Here is a 25,092-nt window from a genome sequence, read left to right as displayed (position 1 = left end):
GAACTTAAGAACTGGAGGCCTGTGGCATTGCTCTGTGCGGACTACAAGATATTTGCCAAAGGCCTCTCTAACAGACTGAAGTCCCATCTGGACTCTACAGTACACGGGGACCAAACATATTGTGTACCGGGACGCTCAATCAAGGACAACTTGTTCTTAATCAGGTACATGTTGGACTGTTCGAGAGGTTCAAATGTGAACTTTGGACTGGTCTCTTTAAACCAAGAGAAGGCTTTTGATAGAGTGGACCATGAGTATCTGTTTAATGTGATGTCTGTTTTTGGGTTTGGGGAAAGGTTTTTGACCTGTGTGAAGATGTTGTATGCTGGGGCGTCATGTATGGTCAAGGTGGGATCAGTAGGCCAGTCTGGGTGAGACAGGGCATTAGACAAGGATGCCCTCTATCGGGGCAGTTATATACACTAGCCATTGAGCCTTTTTTGGAGACTGCAGGGGGTGTGCTGGACAGGCATAGCAGTGTCAGCGTAAGCAGATGACGTTTCTGTGATGGTCAAGATATGCAGGCACTAGAGACTAGTCTGAAGCTCTACGATGGAGCTTCGTCAGCTAGGGTAAACTGGGAAGAGCAAAACTCTTACGTGGGGCATAGGGTGGATAGGGCCCTTCTGCTTCCAGGGGGTTTGCAGTGGGGTTGTGAAGGGCTTAAAATGTTGGGGGTGTACCTGGGCTCGGGGAGGTGGGTCAGGAAGAACTGGGAGGGGCTGTCACAGGAAGTGGTGCCAAGACTGGCCAGGTGGAGGTGGCTCCTGTCCCAAGTGTCATATAGAGGGAGGGTGCTGATAATCAACAACCTGGTGGCATAAACTTGCTGACCTCAACCCCCCTGCCGGTCTGCTTGCAGACCTGCAACGCAAGCTGGTGGACTTTTTCTGGTCGGGCCATCACTGGCTGAGGGTGGCATTGCTGTACATGTCCTTCCACGAATGAGGACAGTGCCTGGTGGAAATGGAGAGCAGGGTGGCTGCTTTCTGACTAAAGGTGGTGCAGAGACTGTTGTACCATACTGATGTCGGCTGGAGGGAAGCAGCATGCGCTCTGCTGAGGAGAGCTGGAGGATTAGGGTTGTACCGGCAGCTGTTCCTCATGAAGCTGGAGAGGCTGAGTACAGCAGGTCTCTCAAACTTTTACTCAGAAGTGCTGAGGGCCTGGCAGCTGCTAAGACCCACACGAGAATGGGGTGTGGAGCCTGGGCTGTGGGAGGAGCCTATTTTCCACAACCCAGCCATCCCTTTGAGATCAGTTCAGTTGGCCACCCTGCAGAGGCAACTGATGGCAGTGGGTTTACTAAGGCTGGGTGACATGAGACTGCTGGGAGAGGAGGGGTGGAAAACCCCAGAAGTCCTGGCACAACAAACAGGAATAACGTCTCTTAGGCTGCGGAGAGATTCCTGGAGGAGGTCCAGGAGGTACTGTCTGAGCCGGTAAGTGGGGTGTTTGAGCGGCCAAAGGGGGAGTGGCCACCAATGTTTCCGCTACTGCAGGTGACGGCAGAGACTGGAGACTGGCAAGGGGGTCTGGAGGACTTGTTAGATTTTAACACTCCGAACCTGGGGAAGTTTGAAGGGATGGGAGGTAAAGCCCACTACAACCTCTTGTCACGAACCGGCTCGAAGTTCGTAACAAAAAGGGAGACAACGTGGAGATAAGGAATAACAAAATATATTTATTAACTAAAGTAAACTAAATACAATTAACAATGGTGTGTGTAGTCAGTAATCAGCAGTGTAAGTGAGTGGTTGCCTGCATAAATGTGATAATGAGGGGTGTTGAAAGGTGCCAACGCAAACAAACAAAACAGCCACAAAAATTCCACAACCAAAATCCATCAGTGTGTCTGCATGGAGAGAGTCTCTTCAATGATTGTGGAATTTATCCCGGGACACACCCGAGCCCAGGTGTGTCCCATTTCGCTGACGACCCTCCCGGCTCTGCCCACCGATCCTATTAAGGAAAACAAGAGCAAAGAGACAGAATACGGCAGACAGAGTGGGAGGGTCATCACACTCTCCATTAAGGTTAGGAACATTAGGAGCCTAACAGGAGTGAAGGCACATCAGTGGCAGGGGGTATGGGGGGCGGAGAGTATGGTGGGTTTTAGGTGGAGGGGGCTCTACAAACCCCCAGTACCAAAGAGGTCAGGGGAGGGGTTCTTCATGGAGCCCTGGCCACTAACAGCTGGTTGGTATGGGTTGAACCGGGAATCGGGCAGGGGTGTCTTTTCTGTGTTATGAGAGAAACTGTGATTCATGTGTTTTCTGTGTGCACCAGGTTAATGTCTTTAATGTCACTGTTGGAATGTCTGTGTGAGAGGTTGGGGGTGGTTTTTACTGTTGGGATGTTTATAATGGGGTACAGGTATTCAAATAAAGAGAAGGCCAAATCTGTTTGGTTAAATTTCCTGTTTGCTCAGGCAAAGTTGGCTATTTGGCTAACAAGGAGGAACAGGGTCAGAGTTGGGGGGATAACAGACCGCCTTAGGGTGGAATTTGAGTTCTATAAAATGTGTGGAGATGTTCCAGGAGGGGGGGGGTTAGATATACGGTGAGGTTTTGGCTATTGTGATGTGTGGTGGTGTTTTGTATAGTGGGGTAGAGGGCAAGGTGAGTATGGTACATGCATGCTATACAGTACATGATATTCTTAGGTGTTTTATTTTAAGGGGGGAGGGTTTAATGAAATTATAATGTTTCATCTCACTCACAAGAGAGACCTGTCCATCTTTCCAACCTTTCCCTTTCCATCCCTGTGCGGGTTCCGGTTCCTGTCTGTATAAGGCGTTTGGTCTGGTAGAACAGGGCTTCTCAACCTCGGTCCTGGCCCCTCCCCCTGGGTGCACGTTTTGCTTTTTGCCACACAGCTGATTCAAATAACCAACTCATCATCAAGTTTTGATGATTTAAATCAGCTGTCTATTGCTAGAGCAAAAAACTAACTGTGCACCTAGGAGGAGGGGCCAGGACTGAAGGTGAGAACCCCTGTGCACCCAAGAAGAGGAACCAGGACTGAAGGTGAGAACTCCTGTGCACCCAGGAAAAGGAACCGGGACTGAGGGTGAGAACCCCTGTGCACCCATGAAGAGGAACCAGGACTGAAGGTGAGAACCCCTGTGCACCCAGGAAGAGGAACCGGGACTGAGGGTGAGAACCCCTGTGCACCCAGGAAGAGGAACCAGGACTGAGGGTGAGAACCCCTGTGCACCCATGAAGAGGAACCAGGACTGAGGTTGAGAACCCCTGTGCACCCATGAAGAGGAACCAGGACTGAGGTTGAGAACCCCTGTGCACCCAGGAAGAGGAACCAGGACTGAGGGTGAGAACCCCTGTGGTAGAAGAGGGTGTTGTTTACCCACAAGAGACACTTCACATGAATGAGGTTCCATTGATTTTCTGCCGGTGCATGCAGAGATTGGTCAATTCAATGGTTACGACTCACTGACTCATTAACACACACACACACGCAGGTATACACAGACACCTGCATATTCACACAGAATTCATAGGTATACATTACAAAGAATAACTAAAATGAAACAAGCATTTATAAACTGACATAGAACTCTCTCCTGTTCATGCCACATAAGCATTTATAAACTGACATAGAACTCTCTCCTGTTCATGCCACATAAGCATTTATAAACTGACATAGAACTCTCTCCTGTTCATGCCACATAAGCATTTATAAACTGACATAGAACTCTCTCCTGTTCATGCCACATAAGCATTTATAAACTGACATAGAACTCTCTCCTGTTCATGCCACATAAGCATTTATAAACTGACATAGAACTCTCTCCTGTTCATGCCACATAAGCATTTATAAACTGACATAGAACTCTCTCCTGTTCATGCCACATAAGCATAGCATAAACAGCTCTGTATGTGCATTAATTTGTGTACGGTGTTTGTGTGGGTATGTGTGTGTGTTGGTGTGACGTGTTCAGTGTACATGTTTGTGTTCAATGTACCCAGTAGTAAACAGTGGGCTCGGCCTGCTTTACAACCATCCCATAACCTCCCATACCCTCCAATAACCTCCCACTAAAAGAACAGACACAGCTTCTAGCCTGTTAACCATCTCTCTCTTTCTACCTCCATCCTTCTGTCTCACTTGCTGTCCTCTTACCTTTCTCTCATATTCTGTCTAAAATGCTTCTTCCTCTCTACCTCCCTCTTCTATACCTACCTCCCTCCCTCTTCTATACCGCTCTCCCTCCCACTTCTATACCGCTCTCCCTCCCTCTTCTATACCCCTCTCCCTCCCTCTTCTATACCCCTCTCCCTCCCTCTTCTATACCCCTCTCCCTCCCTCTTCTATACCTCTCTCCCTCCCTCTTCTATACCTCTCTCCCTCCCTCTTCTATACCTCTCTACCTCCCTCTTCTATACCTCCCTCTTCTATACCTCCCTCTTCTATACCTCCCTCTTCTATACCTCCCTCTTCTATACCTCCCTCTTCTATACCTCCCTCTTCTATACCTCCCTCTTCTATACCTCCCTCTTCTATACCTCCCTCTTCTATACCTCCCTCCCTCCCTCCACTATACCTCCATCCTCTAAAACTCCCTACCTCCCTACCTCCCTCTATACCTCCCTCATCTATAACTCCCTACCTCCCTCCCTCCTTCCTCTATATCTCCCTCCCTCCCTCCCTCCACTATACCTCCCTCCTCTAACTCCCTACCTCCCCTCTATACCTCCCTCCCTCCCTCCACTATACCTCCCTCCCTCCACTATACCTCCCTCCTCTAACTCCCTCCTCTATAACTCCCTACCTCCACTATACCTCCCTACCTCCACTATACCTCCCTCCTCTAACTCCCTCCTCTATAACTCCCTACCTCCCTCTATACCTCCCTCCCTCCCTCTATACCTCCCTCCCTCCCTCCCTCCACTATACCTCCCTACCTCCACTATACCTCCCTCCTCTAACTCCCTCCTCTATAACTCCCTCCCTCCACTATACCTCCCTACCTCCACTATACCTCCCTACCTCCACTATACCTCCCTACCTCCACTATACCTCCCTCCTCTAACTCCCTCCTCTATAACTCCCTACCTCCCTCTATACCACCCTCCCTCCACTATACCTCCCTCCTCTAACTCCCTCCTCTATAACTCCCTACCTCCCTCTATACCTCCCTCCCTCCACTATACCTCCCTCCCTCCCTCCTCTAACTCCCTCCTCTATAACTCCCTACCTCCCTCTATACCACCCTCCCTTTACTACCTTCCTCCCCTCTTTCTCCATAGTAAAAGCAAACAGCTTCATGTTACTCCTGCATGCTCTTTTTATTGGTTTTATTTAACTAGGCAAGTCAGTTATTGCATCCTCCAATAAAACTGTAGTAAACACCAGCATGGCAATCCCCACCCACCCACACACACACACGCACGCACACACACCCCCACACACACACGCACCCCCACACACGCACCCACACACGCACCAACACACGCACCCACACACGCACCAACACACACGAGTAATGTAGTGTGTGGCCACTAACATAATTCAGATGGGGTTATGTGTAGAGAATGGTCCAGCGCTTTAAGTCTTGATGATGAGTGTGTTGTTTAGTGGATACTATATCTTGGTAACTAGTGTAATATATACAGGGTGTTGTTTAGTGGATACTATATCTTGGTAACTAGTGTAATATATACAGGGTGTTGTTTAGTGGATACTATATCTTGGTAACTAGTGTAATATATACAGGGTGTTGTTTAGTGGATACTATATCTTGGTAACTAGTGTAATATATACAGGGTGTTGTTTAGTGGATACGATATCTTGGTGACTAGTGTAATATATACAGGGTGTTGTTTAGTGGATACTATATCTTGGTAACTAGTGTAATATATACAGGGTGTTGTTTAGTGGATACTATATCTTGGTGACTAGTGTAATATATACAGGGTGTTGTTTAGTGGATACTATATCTTGGTAACTAGTGTAATATATACAGGGTGTTGTTTAGTGGATACTATATCTTGGTGACTAGTGTAATATATACAGGGTGTTGTTTAGTGGATACTATATATTGGTGACTAGTGTAATATATACAGGGTGTTGTTTAGTGGATACGATATCTTGGTAACTAGTGTAATATATACAGGGTGTTGTTTAGTGGATACTATATCTTGGTGACTAGTGTAATATATACAGGGTGTTGTTTAGTGGATACTATATCTTGGTGACTAGTGTAATATATACAGGGTGTTGTTTAGTGGATACTATATCTTGGTAACTAGTGTAATATATACAGGGTGTTGTTTAGTGGATACTATATCTTGGTAACTAGTGTAATATATACAGGGTGTTGTTTAGTGGATACTATATCTTGGTGACTAGTGTAATATATACAGGGTGTTGTTTAGTGGATACTATATCTTGGTGACTAGTGTAATATATACAGGGTGTTGTTTAGTGGATACTATATCTTGGTAACTAGTGTAATATATACAGGGTGTTGTTTAGTGGATACTATATCTTGGTGACTAGTGTAATATATACAGGGTGTTGTTTAGTGGATACTATATCTTGGTGACTAGTGTAATATATACAGGGTGTTGTTTAGTGGATACGATATCTTGGTAACTAGTGTAATATATACAGGGTGCTGTTTAGTGGATACTATATCTTGGTGACTAGTGTAATATATACAGGGTGTTGTTTAGTGGATACGATATCTTGGTAACTAGTGTAATATATACAGGGTGTTGTTTAGTGGATACTATATCTTGGTAACTAGTGTAATATATACAGGGTGTTGTTTAGTGGATACAATATCTTGGTGACTAGTGTAATATATACAGGGTGTTGTTTAGTGGATACTATATCTTGGTAACTAGTGTAATATATACAGGGTGTTGTTTAGTGGATACTATATCTTGGTGACTAGTGTAATATATACAGGGTGTTGTTTAGTGGATACTATATCTTGGTAACTAGTGTAATATATACAGGGTGTTGTTTAGTGGATACTATATCTTGGTGACTAGTGTAATATATACAGGGTGTTGTTTAGTGGATACGATATCTTGGTAACTAGTGTAATATATACAGGGTGTTGTTTAGTGGATACTATATCTTGGTAACTAGTGTAATATATACAGGGTGTTGTTTAGTGGATACAATATCTTGGTGACTAGTGTAATATATACAGTGTGTTGTTTAGTGGATACGATATCTTGGTGACGAGTGTAATATATACAGTGTGTTGTTTAGTGGATACGATATCTTGGTGACGAGTGTAATATACAGTGCCTTGCGAAAGTATTCGGCCCCCTTGAACTTTGCGACCTTTTGCCACATTTCAGGCTTCAAACATAAAGATATAAAACTGTATTTTTTGTGAAGAATCAACAACAAGTGGGACACAATCATGAAGTGGAACGACATTTATTGGATATTTCAAACTTTTTTAACAAATCAAAAACTGAAAAATTGGACGTGCAAAATTATTCAGCCCCCTTACATTAATACTTTGTAGCACCACCTTTTGCTGCGATTACAGCTGTAAGTCGCTTGGGGTATGTCTCTATCAGTTTTGCACATCGAGAGACTGACATTTTTTCCCATTCCTCCTTGCAAAACAGCTCGAGCTCAGTGAGGTTGGATGGAGAGCATTTGTGAACAGCAGTTTTCAGTTCTTTCCACAGATTCTCGATTGGATTCAGGTCTGGACTTTGACTTGGCCATTCTAACACCTGGATATGTTTATTTTTGAACCATTCCATTGTAGATTTTGCTTTATGTTTTGGATCATTGTCTTGTTGGAAGACAAATCTCCGTCCCAGTCTCAGGTCTTTTGCAGACTCCATCAGATTTTCTTCCAGAATGGTCCTGTATTTGGCTCCATCCATCTTCCCATCAATTTTAATCATCTTCCCTGTCCCTGCTGAAGAAAAGCAGGCCCAAACCATGATGCTGCCACTACCATGTTTGACAGTGGGGATGGTGTGTTCAGGGTGATGAGCTGTGTTGCTTTTACGCCAAACATAACGTTTTGCATTGTTGCCAAAAAGTTGGTTTGGTTTCATCTGACCAGAGCACCTTCTCCCACATGTTTGGTGTGTCTCCCAGGTGGCTTGTGGCAAACTTTAAACGACACTTTTTATGGATATCTTTAAGAAATGGCTTTCTTCTTGCCACTCTTCCATAAAGGCCAGATTTGTGCAATATACGACTGATTGTTGTCCTATGGACAGAGTCTCCCACCTCAGCTGTAGATCTCTGCAGTTCATCCAGAGTGATCATGGGCCTCTTGGCTGCATCTCTGATCAGTCTTCTCCTTGTATGAGCTGAAGGTTTAGAGGGACGGCCAGGTCTTGGTAGATTTGCAGTGGTCTGATACTCCTTCCATTTCAATATTATCGCTTGCACAGTGCTCCTTGGGATGTTTAAAGCTTGGGAAATCTTTTTGTATCCAAATCCGGCTTTAAACTTCTTCACAACAGTATCTCGGACCTGCCTGGTGTGTTCCTTGTTCTTCATGATGCTCTCTGCGCTTTTAACGGACCTCTGAGACTATCACAGTGCAGGTGCATTTATACGGAGACTTGATTACACACAGGTGGATTGTATTTATCATCATTAGTCATTTAGGTCAACATTGGATCATTCAGAGATCCTCACTGAACTTCTGGAGAGAGTTTGCTGCACTGAAAGTAAAGGGGCTGAATAAGTTTGCACGCCCAATTTTTCAGTTTTTGATTTGTTAAAAAAGTTTGAAATATCCAATAAATGTCGTTCCACTTCATGATTGTGTCCCACTTGTTGTTGATTCTTCACAAAAAAATACAGTTTTATATCTTTATGTTTGAAGCCTGAAATGTGGCAAAAGGTCGCAAAGTTCAAGGGGGCAGAATACTTTCGCAAGGCACTGTATACAGGGTGTTGTCACCAAGATATCGTATCCACTAAACAACACCCTGTATATATTACACTAGTCACCAAGATATAGTATCCACTAAACTAGTGTAATATATACAGGGTGTTGTTTAGTGGATACGATATCTTGGTGACTAGTGTAATGTATGCAGGGTGCTGTTTCTGGTGCAGGCAGTGTATTGCCAAGATAAATTGTAGCCACACACACACACACACACACACAGATACAACAACATAACACACACACACACACACAAACACCTACACAAACAATATTGTGTAAATAATCTGTGACCTACAGTTGAAGTCGGAAGTTTACATACACCTTAGCAAAGTACATTTAAACTCAGTTTTTCACAATTCATGACATTTAATCCTACTACAAATTCCCTGTCTTAGGTCAGTTAGGATCACCACTTTATTTTAAGAATGTGAAATGTCAGAATAATAGTAGAGAGAATGATTGATTTCATATTTTTCTTTCATCACATTCCCAGTGGGTCAGAAGTTTACATACACTCAATTAGTATTTGGTAGAATTGCCTTTAAGTTGTTTAACTTGGGCTCAAACGTTTCGGTGAGCCTTCCACAAGCTTCCCACAATAAGTTGGGTGAATTTTGGCCCATTCCTCCTGACAGAGCTGGTGTAAGGTATGCAGGCCTCCATGCTCGCACACAATTTCTCAGTTCTGCCCACAAATTGTCTATGGGATTGAGGTCAGGGCTTTGTGATGGCCAGTCCAATAACTTGACTTTGTTGTCCTTAAGCCATTTTGCCACAACTTTGGAAGTATGCTTGGTGTCATTCTCCATTTGGAAGACTCATTTGCGACCAAGCTTTAACTTCCTGACTGATGTCTTGAGATGTTGCTTCAATATATCCACATAATTTTCCTTCCGCATGAAGCCATCTTGTTTGTGAAGTGCACCAGTCCCTCCTGCAGCAAAGCACCCCCACAACATGATGCTGCCACCCCCGTGCTTCACGGTTGGGATGGTGTTCTTCGGCTTGCAAGCATCCCCCTTTTTCCTACAAACATACGATGGTCATTATGGCCAAACAGTTATATTTTTGTTTCATCAGACCAGAGAACATTTCTTCAAAAAGTACGATCTTTGTCCCCATGTGCAGTTGTAAACCGTAGTCTGGCTTTTTTATGGAGGTTTTGGAGCAGTGGCTTCTTCCTTGCTGAGCGGCCTTTCAGGTTATGTAGATATAGGACTTGTTTTACTGTGGATATAGATACTTTTGTACCCGTTTCCTCCATTTTGTACTCCATTTCCTCCATTTTCACAAGGTCCTTTGGTGTTGTTCTGGGATTGATTTACACTTTTCACACCAAAGTACGTTCATCTCTAGGAGACCGAATGCATCTCCTTCCTGAGCGAACAGTACAGTATAGTGTATAACAGAACATAGTGTGGTACAGAATAGTGTAGTACAGAATAGTGTAGCACAGAACAGTGTGTAGTAAAGAATTGTGTGTAGTACAGAATAGTGTAGAACAGTGTGTAGAACAGAACAGTGTGTAGAAAAGAATAGTGTGTGTTAAAGAATGGTGTAGAACAGAACAGTGTGTAGAACAGAACAGTGTGTCGTACAGAACAGTGTGTAGCAAAGGATAGTGTAGAACAGTAGTGTAAAACAGAAGTGTGTAGTACATAATTGTAGAACAGAACCGTGTAGAACAGAAGTGTGTAGTACAGAATAGTGTGTTGAACAGAATAGTGGGTAGAACAGAATTTCGAACAGAACAGTGTGTAGTACAATATAGTGTAAAACAGAACAGAGTGTGGTACAGAGTAGTGTTGTACAGATTAGTGTGCTAGAGAATAGTGTAGCACAGAACAGTGTGTAGTAAAGGAGTGTGTAGTACAGAATAGTGTAGAACAGAACAGTGTGTAGAAAATAATAATGTAGAACATTATAGTGTAGAACAGAACAGTGTGTAGTACAGTATAGTATAGCACAGAACAGTGTAGAACAGAGCAGTGTAGAACAGAACAGTGTGTAGTACAGCATAGTGTAGAAAAGACAGTGTGTAGTACAGAACAGTGTGTCGAACAGAATAGTGTGTAGTACAGCATAGTGTAGAACAGTAGTGTAAAACAGAAGTGTGTAGTACATAAATGTAGAACAGAACCGTGTAGAACAGAATAGTGTGTAGTAGAGAATAGTGCAGAACAGAAGTGTGTAGTACAGAATAGTGCAGAACAGAACAGTGTGTAGTACAGAATAGTGCAGAACAGAACAGTGTGTAGTACAGAATAGTGCAGAACAGAACAGTGTGTAGTACAGAATAGTGCAGAACAGAACAGTGTGCCGAACAGAAGTGTGGGATCTTTCTCATGGCTCACCCATGTATTTCCATGGAAATATAACATTTGGAAAGTAATAAATATATAGATATTTTTAAAAGCATTCATGATTTGCGTAAATGTAATATACTAAGTATTACTCTTGTTAAAAATATGAAATGATATTACATTTGGTGAAGATAAGCATTTCTCTACGGCTAGCGATGCTTTCCTCCTGGCTAACCCTACCCCGGCCAGCAGCTACTTGCCCAAGCCTCCCCAGCTTCTCCTTCACCAAAAACTAGATAGCAGATGTTCTGAAAGAGCTGCAAAACCTGGACCCGTACAAATCAGCTGGGCTAGACAATCTGGACCCTCTCTTTCTAAAATGATCCGCCGCCATTGTTGCAACCTCTATTACCAGTCTGTTCAACCTCTCTTTCGAATTGTCTGAGATCCCTAAAGATTGGAAAGCTGCCACGGTCATCCCCCTCTTCAACAGGGGTGACACTCTAGACCCAAACTGTTATTGACCTATATCCAGCCTGCCCTGCCTATCTAAAGTCTTCGAAAGCCAAGTTAATAAACAGATCACTGACCATTTCAAATCCCACCGTACCTTCTCCGCTGTGCAATCCGGTTTTCGAGCTGGTCATCAAATCAATCAATCAAATTTTATTTGTCACATACACATGGTTAGCAGATGTTAATGCGAGTGTAGCGAAATGCTTGTGCTTCTAGTTCCGACAATGCAGTAATAACCAACAAGTAATCTAACTAACAATTCCAAAACTATTGTCTTATACACAGTGTAAGGGGATAAAGAATATGTACATAAGGATATATGAATGAGTGATGGTACAGAGCAGCATAGGCAAGATACAGTAGATGGTATCGAGTACAGTATATACATATGAGATGAGTATGTAAACAAAGTGGCATAGTTAAAGTGGCTAGTGATACATGTATTACATAAGGATGCAGTCGATGATATAGAGTACAGTATATACGTATGCATATGAGATGAATAATGTAGGGTAAGTAACATTATATAAGGTAGCATTGTTTAAAGTGGCTAGCGATATATTTACATTATTTCCCATCAATTCCCATTATTAAAGTGGCTGGAGTTGAGTCAGTGTCAGTGTCAGTGTGTTGGCAGCAGCCACTCAATGTTAGTGGTGGCTGTTTAACAGTCTGATGGCCTTGAGATAGAAGCTGTTTTTCAGTCTCTCGGTCCCAGCTTTGATGCACCTGTACTGACCTCGCCTTCTGGATGATAGCGGGGTGAACAGGCAGTGGCTCGGGTGGTTGATGTCCTTGATGATCTTTATGGCCTTCCTGTAACATCGGGTGGTGTACCTCAGCCACGCTCAAGGTACTAAACGATATCATAACCGCCCTCCATAAAAGACAGTACTGTGCAGCCGTCTTCATCGACCTGGCCAAGGCTTTCGACTCTGTCAATCACCGTATTCTCAACAGCATTGATTTCTCAAATGACTGCCTCACCTGGTTCACCAACTACTTCTCAGGCAGAGTTTAGTGTGTCAAATCGGAGGGCCTGTTGTCCGGACCTCTGGCAGTCTCTATGTGGGTACCACAGGTTTCAATTCTCGGGTCGACTCTTTTCTCTGTATATATCAATGATGTCGTTCTTGCTGCTGGAGATTCTCTGAGCCACCTCTACGCAGACGACACCATTCTGTATACATCTGGCCCTTCTTTGGAAACGGTGTTAACTAACCTCCAAACGAGCGTCAATACCATACAACTGCTCTGGCCTCCAACTGCTCTTAAATGCAAGTAAAACCAAATGCACCATTTGCTGCCCGCACCCGCCTGGCATCACTACTCTGGACGGTTACGACTTTGAATATGTGGACAACTACAAATACTTAGACTGTAAACTCTCCTTCCAGACTCATATTAAACATTTCCAATCCAAAATTAAATCTGGAATTGGCTTCCTATTTCGCAACAAAGCCTCCTTCACTCACGCCGCCAAACATACCCTTGTAAAACTGACTATCCTATCGATCCTCGACTTCGGCGATGTCATTTACAAAATAGCTTCCAATACTCTACTCAGCAAACTGGATGCAGTCTATCACAGTGCCATCCGTTTTGTTACCAAAGCCCCTTACACCACCCACCACTGTGACCTGTATGCTCTAGTCGGTTGGCCCTTGCTACATATTGGTCTCCAGACCCACTGGCTCCAGGTCATCTATAAGTCTATGCTAGGTAAAGCTCCAACTTAGCTCACTGGTCACGGGCACAACATCCACCCGTAGCACGTGCTCCAGCAGGTATATCTCACTGGTCATCCCCAATGCCAACACCTACTTTGGCCACCTTACCTTCCAGTTCTCTGTTGCCAATGACTGGAACGAATTGCAAACATCGCTGAAGCTGGAGACGTATATTTCCCTCACTAACTTTAAACATCAGCTATCTGAGCAGCTAAAAGATCGCTGCAGCTGTACATAGCCCATCTGTAAAAAGCCCACACAACCTTCCTCATCCCCATATTGTTTTTAATTTACTTTTCTGCTCTTTTGCACACCAGTATTTCTACTTGCACATCATCATCTGCTCATCTATCATTCCAGTGTTAATTTTCTAAATTGTAATTACTTCGCTACTATGGCCTATTTATTTCCTTACCTCCTCACACAACACTGTATATAGACTTTCTTTTTTTCTATTGTGTTATTAACTGTACGCTTGTTTATTCCATGTGTAACTCTGTGTTGTTGTTTGTGTCGCACTGCTTTGCTTTATATTGGCCAGGTCTCAGTTGTAAATGGAAACTTGTTCTCAACTAGCTTACCCGGTTAAATAAAAGTGAAATAAAAAATATATAAATAAATAAAATAGCACATTATGACTTGTTTAGGACTCGAAACTCAAAGTTTAGGACTTGGGACTTGACTCAGTCTTGACTGTCTTGACTTGGGACTTGAGTGTAGTATAGTATAGTGTTGAACCGAACAGTGTGTAGTACAGTATAGTGTAGAACAGAAAAGTGTGTAGTACAGTATAGTGTAGAACAGAACAGTGTGTAGTACAGTATAGTGTATAACAGAATAGGGTGTAGTACAGTATAGTGTATAACAGAATAGGGTGTAGTACAGAATAGTGTGTAGTAAAGAATAGTGTGCAGTACAGAATAGTGTAGAACAGAACAGTGTGTAGTACATAAGTGTGTCATGCAAAATAGTGTGTAGTACATAGTGTGTAGAACAGAATAGTGTGTGGCTGTCACGCCCTGGTCTAAGTATTTTGTGTTTTTCTTCATGTATTGGGTCAGGCCAGGGTGTGGCATGGAGTTTTTGTATTGTGGTGTGTTTTGTCTTGGGGTTTTGGTGTGTAAGTTAGTGGGATTGTAGCTTAGTGGGGTGTTCTAGGAAAGTCGTGACAGAATCACCCACCATCAACGGACCAAGCAGCGTGTCAACAGGCAGGAGCAGCCCAAAGAGGAGAAGCGCTATAAGGATTTCTGGACATGGGAGTAAATCCTAAACGGAGAAGGACCCTGGGCTCAGGCTGGAGAATATCGCCGCCCCAAGGAAGAACTGGAGGCGGCGAAAGCTGAGAGGCGCAGATATGAGGAGGCAGCACGGCGAAGCGGACGGAAGCCTGAAAATCAGCCCCAAAAATTTCTTGGGGGGTGGCTCAGGGAGAGTGTGGCAGAGTCAGGAGTCAGACCTGAGCCAACTCTCCCTGTTTATCGTGAGGAGCCAAGGAGGAGACCAAAACCAGAGCCGGTGTTGGAGGTGAGCGAAACAGAGACTGTGAAGGAGTTAATGGGGAAATTGGAGGAGAGAGAAATGAGGGAGTTGCTGTGTTGGTGCTTTTTGCATGGAATTCGACCGACGGAACGTGTCGGGGATTTGATGGCACCTGGGTTAGCGCTCCATACTCGTCCTGAAGTGCGTGTTAGTCGGCTGGTGAAGTTGGTGCCAGCCTCACGCACCAGGCCTCCTGTGCACATCCCTAGCCTTGCACGTCCTGTGCCAACACTGCTCTCAAGATCTCCAGTACGCCTTCACGGTCTAGCCCATCCTGTGCCACCTCCACACTCTAGTCCTCCGGTAGCAGCTCCCCGCACCAGGCTTCCTGTGCGTGTCCTCGATCCAGTACCACCAGTTCCAGCACCACGCACCAGGCCTTCAGTGCGCCTCGCCTGTTTAGCGCAGCCAGAGCCTGTCTCCTCTCCTGCGCTGCCGGAGTCTCCCGCCTGTTTAGCGCTGTCGGAGCCTTTCTCTTCTCCTGCGCTGCCGGAGTCTTCAGTCTGCCCAGCGCCGCCAGTGCTCCCAGTCTGCCCAGCGCCGCCAGTGCTCCCAGTCTGCCCAGCGCCGCCAGTCTGCCCAGCGCCGCCAGTCTGCCCAGCGCCGCCAGTCTGCCCAGCGCCGCCAGTCTGCCCAGCGCCGCCCAGCGCCGCCAGTCTTCCCAGCGCCGCCAGTCTGCCCAGCGCCGCCAGTCTGCCCAGCGTCGCCAGTCTGTCAGGATCAGTTAGATCCACCAGTCAGCCAGGATCCACCAGTCTGCCAGGATCCGCCAGAAGTGCCAGTCGGCCAGGATCCGCCAGAAGTGCCAGTCGGCCAGGATCCGCCAGAAGTGCCAGTCGGCCAGGATCTGCCAGTAGCACCAGTCAGCCAGGATCCGCCAGTCGGCCAGGATCTGCCAGTCAGCCAGGATCTTCCAGATCTGCCAGTCAGCCAGACTCTTCCAGATCTGCCAGTCAGCCAGACTCTTCCAGATCTGCCAGTCAGCCAGACTCTTCCAGATCTGCCAGTCAGCCAGACTCTTCCAGATCTGCCAGTCAGCCAGACTCTTCCAGATCTGCCAGTCAGCCAGACTCTTCCAGATCTGCCAGTCAGCCAGACTCTTCCAGATCTGCCAGTCAGCCAGACTCTTCCAGATCTGCCAGTCAGCCAGACTCTTCCAGATCTGCCAGTCAAACAGACTCTTCCAGATCTGCCAGTCAACCAGACTCTTCCAGATCTACCAGTCAGCCAGGATCCACCAGCCTGCCAGGATCCGCCAGAAGTGCCAGTCAGTCAGGATCCGCCAGAAGTGCCAGTCGGCCAGGATCCGCCAGAAGTGCCAGTCGGCCAGGATCTGCCAGTAGCACCAGTCAGCCAGACTCTTCCAGATCTGCCAGTCAACCAGACTCTTCCAGATCTGCCAGTCAACCAGACTCTTCCAGATCTGCCAGTCAACCAGACTCTTCCAGATCTGCCAGTCAACCAGACTCTTCCAGATCTGCCAGTCAACCAGACTCTTCCAGATCTGCCAGTCAACCAGATTCTTCCAGATCTGCCAGTCAACCAGATTCTTCCAGATCTGCCAGTCAACCAGGTTCTTCCAGATCTGCCAGTCAACCAGGTTCTTCCAGATCTGCCAGTCAACCAGACTCTTCCAGATCTACCAGTCAACCAGACTCTTCCAGATCTGCCAGATCTGCCAGTCGGCCACGATCTGCCAGTCGGCCAGGATCCGCCAGTCGGCCAAGATCCGCCAGTCAGCCAGGATCCGCCAGTCAGCCAGGATCTGCTGAGACCACCAGCCAGCCAGGATCTGGTAGATCTATCTACCTGCCTGAGCTTCCTCTCACTCCTGAGCTTCCTCTCACTCCTGAGCTGTCTCTCACTCCTGAGCTTTCTCTCACTCCTGAGCTTTCTCTCACTCCAGAGCTTTCTCTCACTCCAGAGCTTTCTCTCACTCCAGAGCTTTCTCTCACTCCCAAGCTTCCTCTCACTCCCAAGCTTCCTCTCACTCCCGAGCTTCCCCTCAGTCCCGAGCTGCCTCAGTCCCGAGCTGTCCTTCAGTCCCGATCTGCTCCTCAGTCCAGTGGGTTTCTGGGTGAGGACTACTAGGCCATAATCGGCGGCGAGGGTGGACTATCCAGGGACGCGAGGAGAGGGGACTAAGACATTAATTGAGTGGGGTCCACGTCCCGCGCCGGAACCGCCACCATGGACAGACGCCCACCCGGACCCTCCCTATTTGTTTTGAGGTGCGTTCGGGAGTCCGCACCTTAGGGGGGGGTTCTGTCACGCCCTGGTCTAAGTATTTTGTGTTTTTCTTCATGTATTGGGTCAGGCCAGGGTGTGGCATGGAGTTTTTGTATTGTGGTGTGTTTTGTCTTGGGGTTTTGGTGTGTAGGTTAGTGGGATTGTAGCTTAGTGGGGTGTTCTAGGAAAGTCTATGGCTGTCTGAAGTGGTTCTCAATCAGAGGCAGGTGTTTATCGTTGTCTCTGATTGGGAACCATATTTAGGCAGCCATATTCTTTGGTTGTATTGTGGGTGATTGTCCTTAGTGTCCTTGTTCCTGTCTATGTTAGGTTACACCAGTATAGGCTGTTTCGGTTTTCTTTACGTTTGTTTTTGTAGTAATTGTATTTAGATTCGTGTTACGATTGTTTATTAAAACATGGATCGCAATATACACTCTGCATTTTGGTCCGACTCTCCTTCACCACATGAAAACCGTGACAGTGGTACATAGTGTGTAGTGCATAAGTGTGTAGCACATAACAGTGTGTAGTACAGTATAATGTAGAACAGAAGTGTGTAGTACAGTATAATGTAGAACAGAACAGTGTGTAGTACAGTATAGTGTATAACAGAAGTGTGTAGTACAGTATAGTGTAGAACATAACAGTGTGTAGTACAGTATAGTGTAGAACAGAACAGTGTGTAGTACAGTATAGTGTAGAACAGAATAGGGTGTAAGACAGTATAGTGTAGAACAGAATAGGGTGTAATACAGTATAGTGTAGTACAGAACAGTGTAGGACAGAACAGTGTGTAGTACAGTATAGTGTAAAACAGAACAGTGTGTAGTACAGTATAGTGTAGAACAGAATAGGGTGTAGTACAGTATAGTGTAGAACAGAATAGGGTGTAATACAGTATAGTGTAGTACAGAACAGTGTAGGACAGAACAGTGTGTAGTACAGTATAGTGTAGAACAGAATAGTGTGTAGTACAGTATAGTGTAGAACAGAATAGGGTGTAGTACAGTATAGTGTAGAACAGAATAGGGTGTAATATAGTGTAGAACAGAATAGGGTGTAATATAGTGTAGTACAGAACAGTGTAGAACAGAACAGTGTGTAGTATAGTGTAGAACAGAACAGTGTAGAACAGTATAGTGTAGAACAGTATAGTGTAGAACAGAATAGTGTGTAGTACAGTATAATGTAGAACAGAAGTGTGTAGTACAGTATAATGTAGAACAGAACAGTGTGTAGTACAGTATAGTGTAGAACAGAAGTGTGTAGTACAGTATAGTGTAGAACATAACAGTGTGTAGTACAGTATAGTGTAGAACAGAACAGTGTGTAGTACAGTATAGTGTAGAACAGAATAGGGTGTAAGACAGTATAGTGTAGAACAGAATAGGGTGTAATACAGTATAGTGTAGTACAGAACAGTGTAGGACAGAACAGTGTGTAGTACAGTATAGTGTAGAACAGAATAGTGTGTAGTACAGTATAGTGTAGAACAGAATAGGGTGTAGTACAGTATAGTGTAGAACAGAATAGGGTGTAATATAGTGTAGAACAGAATAGGGTGTAATATAGTGTAGTACAGAACAGTGTAGAACAGAACAGTGTGTAGTATAGTGTAGAACAGAACAGTGTAGAACAGTATAGTGTAGAACAGTATAGTGTAGAACAGAACAGTGTGTTGTCACCTGCTGGTTGACGCGGCAGTGTGAGGGCCCGTGGTGGACGAGGATACGGACGATGTCTACGTCTCCACGCCAGGCGGCCAGGTGCAAGGGGAAGCAGCCCTTACTGTCAGCCACATTGGTGGAGGCTTCAAACTGGAGCAACTTCAACACCACGTCCCTGAGGAGGAGAAGGAGGGAGGAGGAGGATGGGGGGAGAATGGCGGAAGAGGAAGGGGATAGAGAGAGAGGAGAGCAGTAAGGGGAGTGATAGAGAGCGAGGGAGAGAGGGAAGAGATGGAATAGAGAGAGAGAGAGAGAGAGGGAAGAGGGAAGAGATGGAATAGAGAGAGAAGGGGAAAGATGGGGAGAGAAAGGCAAGAAAGCGTAGAGAGAGAAAAAGCATAGAGAGAGCGAAAGCGTAGAGAGAGAGAGAAGAGAAACAGAGAAAGAGAGCGAGAAAGAAAGAAAGAAAATGGAAACAGAGCAAGAAGGGGGAGAGAGTAAGACAAGTACTTTACTTGGCCTGAATCATAATGCCAGCTGCATAACCAAGGCTGCCTTGAATGTTTATATGTGTGTGGATTAAAATCATTACAATCATTAGCTGGACTGAAATTAACTCTTCACATTGAAATAATTAAGTTTGTTGCTTCACCTTTGTAGAACGCCACGTTCACATTGAGTGTGTCCCTAATGGCCCCTATTCCCGATATAGTGCACTACTACAGTATATAGGGAATACGGTGCAATTTAGGATGCATACATTGTCAAAACAACGGTCTAAAAGTGTACCGTTAAATGGTTAGTTCCCTCCTTGTTCCCCCCTCATCTAAAGTTCTAAATCACTTCTCTAAGTGAGTGTTTGTGACCTTGTTTTTCACTTGGAGCCTGTACTTTTCACTCTCTCCCCCCCTTTATCTCGGTCTCCTTCTCTCTCCCTCTCCCTTTATGTCTCTCTCTCTCTCCTTCTCTCCCTGCTTCACTCTCCCTCTCCTACTGCAGCTGTTGGAAAGAAGGAAATCCACATTATTGCCTCCAAGGCACAGCATTAATCCGACAGTTTTGCTGAGCAGGGCTAGCCGTCAGACTCATCTTAATCCAACAGAAGGAAAAAGGGATTTGTGTGTGTGTGTGTGTGTGTGTGTGTGTGTGCGTGCGTGCGTGCGTGCGTGCGTGCGTGCGTGCGTGGAAAAGGCAATCACATTGCATTACACTCACAAGCATGCAAGCACACCGACAAACACTTCCTCACCCCCACCAGCCACCTCTCCACATACACACACACTCTTACCTGTGTCCATTCAGTGATGCGTGGTGGAGGGGTGTGTACCCTGAACTGTCTGCACAGTTCACATTCAAGCCTCTCCACATGCTGTGGACACAAGACAGACAGACTGTAAGCCAACACGCACCAAGACACAGTCCTTACAATTGTATGCTTTCCAATTTAACTTTTTGTTTTCCTGTAATTGAAAATCACACTTAAGTCCACAACAGGCTTTCTATGTGTTGATCATGATAGACACTGAAGTACAAAGAGACACAATATAGAAGCCCTTTTCATTTAGCCTGATCACAGATCTGTTTGTGTCTTAGCCACATCACAATGACCATCGGAGTCAGCAAGACAGTGCAAACAGATCTGGGACCAGTCTATCTTTGTTCTATGGGATGTGGGACCTCCAAAGGGCTAAGATTGGCATGTAACGGACTCGTTTTCCCATGACCTTCGAAGTCTCTCAAGTCAACTTCAATTTTCAATTTTAGGGGCTTTACTGACATGGGAAACATATGTTAACATTGCCAAAGCAAGTGAAATAGATAACAAAAGTGAATTAACCAATAAAACATTTAGAGCAAACATTACACTCACAAAAGTTCCAAAATAATAAGACATTTCAAAAGTCAATATACACAGTTGAAGTCGGAAGTTTACATACACTTAGGTTGGAGTCATTAAAACTCGTTTTTCAACCACTCCACAAATTTCTTGTTAACAAATTATAATTATGGCAAGTTGGTTAGGGCATCTACTTTCTGCATGACACAAGTCATTTATCCAACAATTGTTTACAGACAGATTATTTCACTTATAATTCACTGTATCACAATTCCAGTGGGTCAGAAGTTTACATACACTAAGTTGACTGTGCCTTTTAAGGAGCTTGGAAAATTCCAGAAAATGATGTCATGGCTTTAGAAGCTTCTGATAGGCTAATTGACATAGTTTGAGTCAATTGGAGGTGTACCTGTGGATGTATTTCAAGGCCTACCTTCAAACTCAGTGCCTCTTTGCTTGACATCATGGGAAAAGGAAAAGAAATCAGCAAAGACCTCAGAAAAAAAATGTGTACACCTCCACAAGTCTGGTTCATCCTTGGGAGCAATTTCCAAACGCCTCATCTGTACAAACAATAGTATGCAAGTATAAACACAATGAGACCACACAGCCATCATACCGCTCAGGAAGGAGACGCGTTCTGTCTCCTAGAGACGCAATAAAAAAGCCAGACTATGGTTTGTAACTGCACATGGGAACAAAGATCATACTTTTTGGAGAAATGTCCTCTGTTCTGATGAAACAAAAATAACTGTTTGCCATAATGACCATTGTTATGTTTGGAGGAATAAGGGAGAGGCTTGCAAGCTGAAGAACACCATCCCAACCATGGAGAACGAGGGTGGTAGCATCATGTTGTGGGGGTGCTTTGCTGCAGGAGGGACTGGTGCACTTCACAAAATAGATGGCTTCATGAGGCAGGAAAATTATGTGGATATATTGAAGCAACATCTCAAGACATCAGTCAGGAAGTTCAAGCTTGGTCGCAAATGGGCCTTCCAAATGGACAATTTACCCAAGCATACTTCCAAAGTTGTGACAAAATCGCGTAAGGACAACAAAGTCAAGGTATTGGAGTGGCCATCACAAAGCCCTGATCTCAATCCTATAGAAAATTTGTGGGCAGAACTGAAAAAGTGTGTGCGAGTAAGGAGGCCTACAAACCTGACTCAGTTATACCAGCTCTGTCAGGAGGAATGGGCCAACATTTACCCAACTTATTGTGGGAAGCTTGTGGAAGGCTACCCGAAATGTTTGACACAAGTTAAACAATTTAAAGGCAATGCTACCAAATACTAATTGAGTGCATGTAAACTTCTGACCCATTGGGAAGGTGACGAAATAAATAAAATCCGAAAATAATCTCTACTATTATTCTGACATTTCACATTCTTAAAATAAAGTGGTGATCCTAACTGACCTAAAACAAGGCATTTTTATTAGGATTAAATGTCAGGAATGATGAAAAACTGAGTTGAAATGTATTTGGCTAAGGTGTATGTAAACTTCCGACTTCAACTGTATACAGTGTTGTAATGATGTGCAAATAGTTAAAGTACAGAAGGGAGAATAAATAAACATGGGTTGTATTTAGGTTGCATTTACAATGGTGTTTGTTCTTCACTGGTTGCCTTTTATTGTGGCAACAGCTCACAAATGTTGATGATGTGATTGCAAACTGTGGTATTTCAGCCAATAAGATGAGAGTTTTTGAAAATTGGATTTGTTTTCAAATTTTTGGTGGATCTGTGTAATCTGAGGAAAATATAGGTCTCTGAAATGGTCATACATTTGGCAAGAGGTTAGGAAGTACAGCTCAGTTTCCACCCCATTTTGTGGGCGGTGGGGCACATAGCCTGTCTTCTCTTGAGGTCTGCCATCTGCTGCCTTTCTCAATAGCAAGGCTGTATATAGTCAAAGTTTTCTACCACTGTGTACTCTCTGTTTAAGACCAAATAGCATTATAGTTTGTTCTGTTTTTTTGTTCATTATTTCCAATGTGTCAAGTAATTATCTTTTGGTTTTCTCATGATTTGTTTGGGTCTAATTGTGTTGCTGTCCTGGGGCTCTGTTTGTGTTTGTGAACAGAGCCCCAGGACTAGCTTGCTTAGGGGACTCGTCTCCAGGTTTATTTCTTTGTAGGGTTAGGCTTTGTTATTGAAGATTTGGGAATTCAGCCTAATCCTGCTCTGCATTATTTGGTGTTTGACGTTAAACACAGAGGATATGTTTGCAGAATTCTGCATGCAGAGTCTCAATTTGGTGTTTGTCCCATTTTGTGAATTATTGGTTTGTGAGTGGACCCCAAACCTCACAACCATGAAGGGCAATGGGTTCTATAACTGTTACAAGTTCTCTCTCTCTCTCACACACACACACAAAAGTAGAGCCAGATTTGGAACTTCGAAATGACAAAGTTCCACAGGAGAAATAGTACCTTTTTTTTTACTCCACACACACACACACACACACACACACAAATCTATAGACAGCCATCTGGTATATGTCCCGAGAATAGGGCATAACAACATCTCTTATAATGGAAAGGAAAGGGGATACCACGTCTTCAGGGCCCGGAGAACAGTGGGTTAACTGCCATGCTCAGGGTCAGAACGACAGATTTTCACCTTGTCAGCTTGGGGATTCGGGTACAACCTTTCGGGTACTGGTCCAAACAACACTACTAGCACTGCATCGTAGCAGGGGGGAAGGGCTTTAGTTTGCACTCAGAGAGAGTGATTGACAGCTAACGTGGACAATCGTGGGGCAGATAGGGATCAAACACGCTCCCTTACTGTACACATACATACCAACACACTGAATACACTAAACCAACCCACTGAATACACCAGGCCAACCCACTGAATACACCAGACCAACCCACTGAATACACCAGGCCAACCCACTGAATACACCAGGCCAACCCACTGAATACACCAGGCCAACCCACTGAATACAACAGGCCAACCCATTGAATACGCAGGCCAACCCACTGAATACACCAGGTCAACCCACTGAATACACCAGACCAACCCACTGAATACACCAGACCAACACACTGAATACACCAGGCCAACCCACTGAATACACCAGGCCAACCCACTGAATACACCAGGCCAACCCACTGAATACACCAGACAAACCCACTGAATACACCAGGCCAACCCACTAAATACACCAGGCCAACCCACTGAATACACCAGGCCAACCCATTGAATACACCAGACCAACACACTGAATACACCAGACCAACACAATGAATACACCAGACCAACACACTGAATACACCAGACCAACACACTGAATACACCAGACCAACACAATGAATACACCAGACCAACACACTGAATACACCAGACCAACACACTGAATACACCAGACCAACACACTGAATACACCAGACTAGACCAACACACCGAATACACCAGACCAACACACCGAATACACCAGACGAACACACTGAATACACCAGACCATACCAACACACTGAATACACTAGACCAACACACCGAATACACCAGACCAGACCAACACACTGAATACACCAGACCATACCAACACACTGAATACACTAGACCAACACACTGAATACACCAGACTAGACCAACACACTGAATACACCAGACCAACACACTGAATACACTAGACCATACCAACACACTGAATACACTAGACCAACACACCGAATACACCAGACCAGACCAACACACTGAATACACCAGACCATACCAACACACTGAATACACTAGACCAACACACTGAATACACCAGACTAGACCAACACACTGAATACACCAGACCAACACACCGAATACACCAGACCATACCAACACACTGAATACACCAGACCAACACACTAAATACACCAGACCAGACCAAACACACTGAATACACCAGACCAACACACTAAATACACCAGACCAACACACTGAATACACCAGACCAACACACTGAATACACCAGACCAGACCAACACACTGAATACACCAGACCAGACCAACACACTAAATACACCAGACCAACACACTGAATACACCAGGCCAACACACTGAATACACCAGGCCAACACACCGAATACACCAGGCCAACACACAGAATACACCAGGCCAACACACTGAATACACCAGACCAACACACTGAATAAACCAGACCAACACACCGAATACACCAGACCAACACACTGAATACACCAGACCAACACAATGAATACACCAGACCAACACACTGAATACACCAGACCAACACACTGAATACACCAGACCAACACACTGAATACACCAGACCAACACAATGAATACACCAGACCAACACACTGAATACACCAGACCAACACACTGAATACACCAGA

General features: G+C 44.8%; 1 protein-coding gene across 2 annotated transcripts in view; it reads right to left on the bottom strand.

The window, feature by feature from the left end:
• The window catches only part of anks1b (ankyrin repeat and sterile alpha motif domain containing 1B), a 414,498-nt gene that overhangs the window by 300,096 nt on the left and 89,310 nt on the right, over nt 1-25,092 (bottom strand). For both annotated transcript variants that reach the window (XM_065008369.1, XM_065008370.1), the window contains exons 2-3: nt 20,196-20,276; nt 18,926-19,082 (exon numbers count right to left, since the gene is read on the bottom strand). In XM_065008369.1, the coding sequence (XP_064864441.1) occupies nt 18,926-19,082; nt 20,196-20,276 (238 nt within the window). The remainder of the gene's footprint in view (nt 1-18,925; nt 19,083-20,195; nt 20,277-25,092) is intronic.

The sequence above is a fragment of the Oncorhynchus nerka genome, linkage group LG23 (genome assembly GCF_034236695.1).
Source record: "Oncorhynchus nerka isolate Pitt River linkage group LG23, Oner_Uvic_2.0, whole genome shotgun sequence".
NCBI classification, from domain to species: domain Eukaryota; kingdom Metazoa; phylum Chordata; class Actinopteri; order Salmoniformes; family Salmonidae; genus Oncorhynchus; species Oncorhynchus nerka.
Note: the sequence above shows the minus strand (reverse complement) of the source record. Positions and strands in the feature narration are given on the sequence as shown.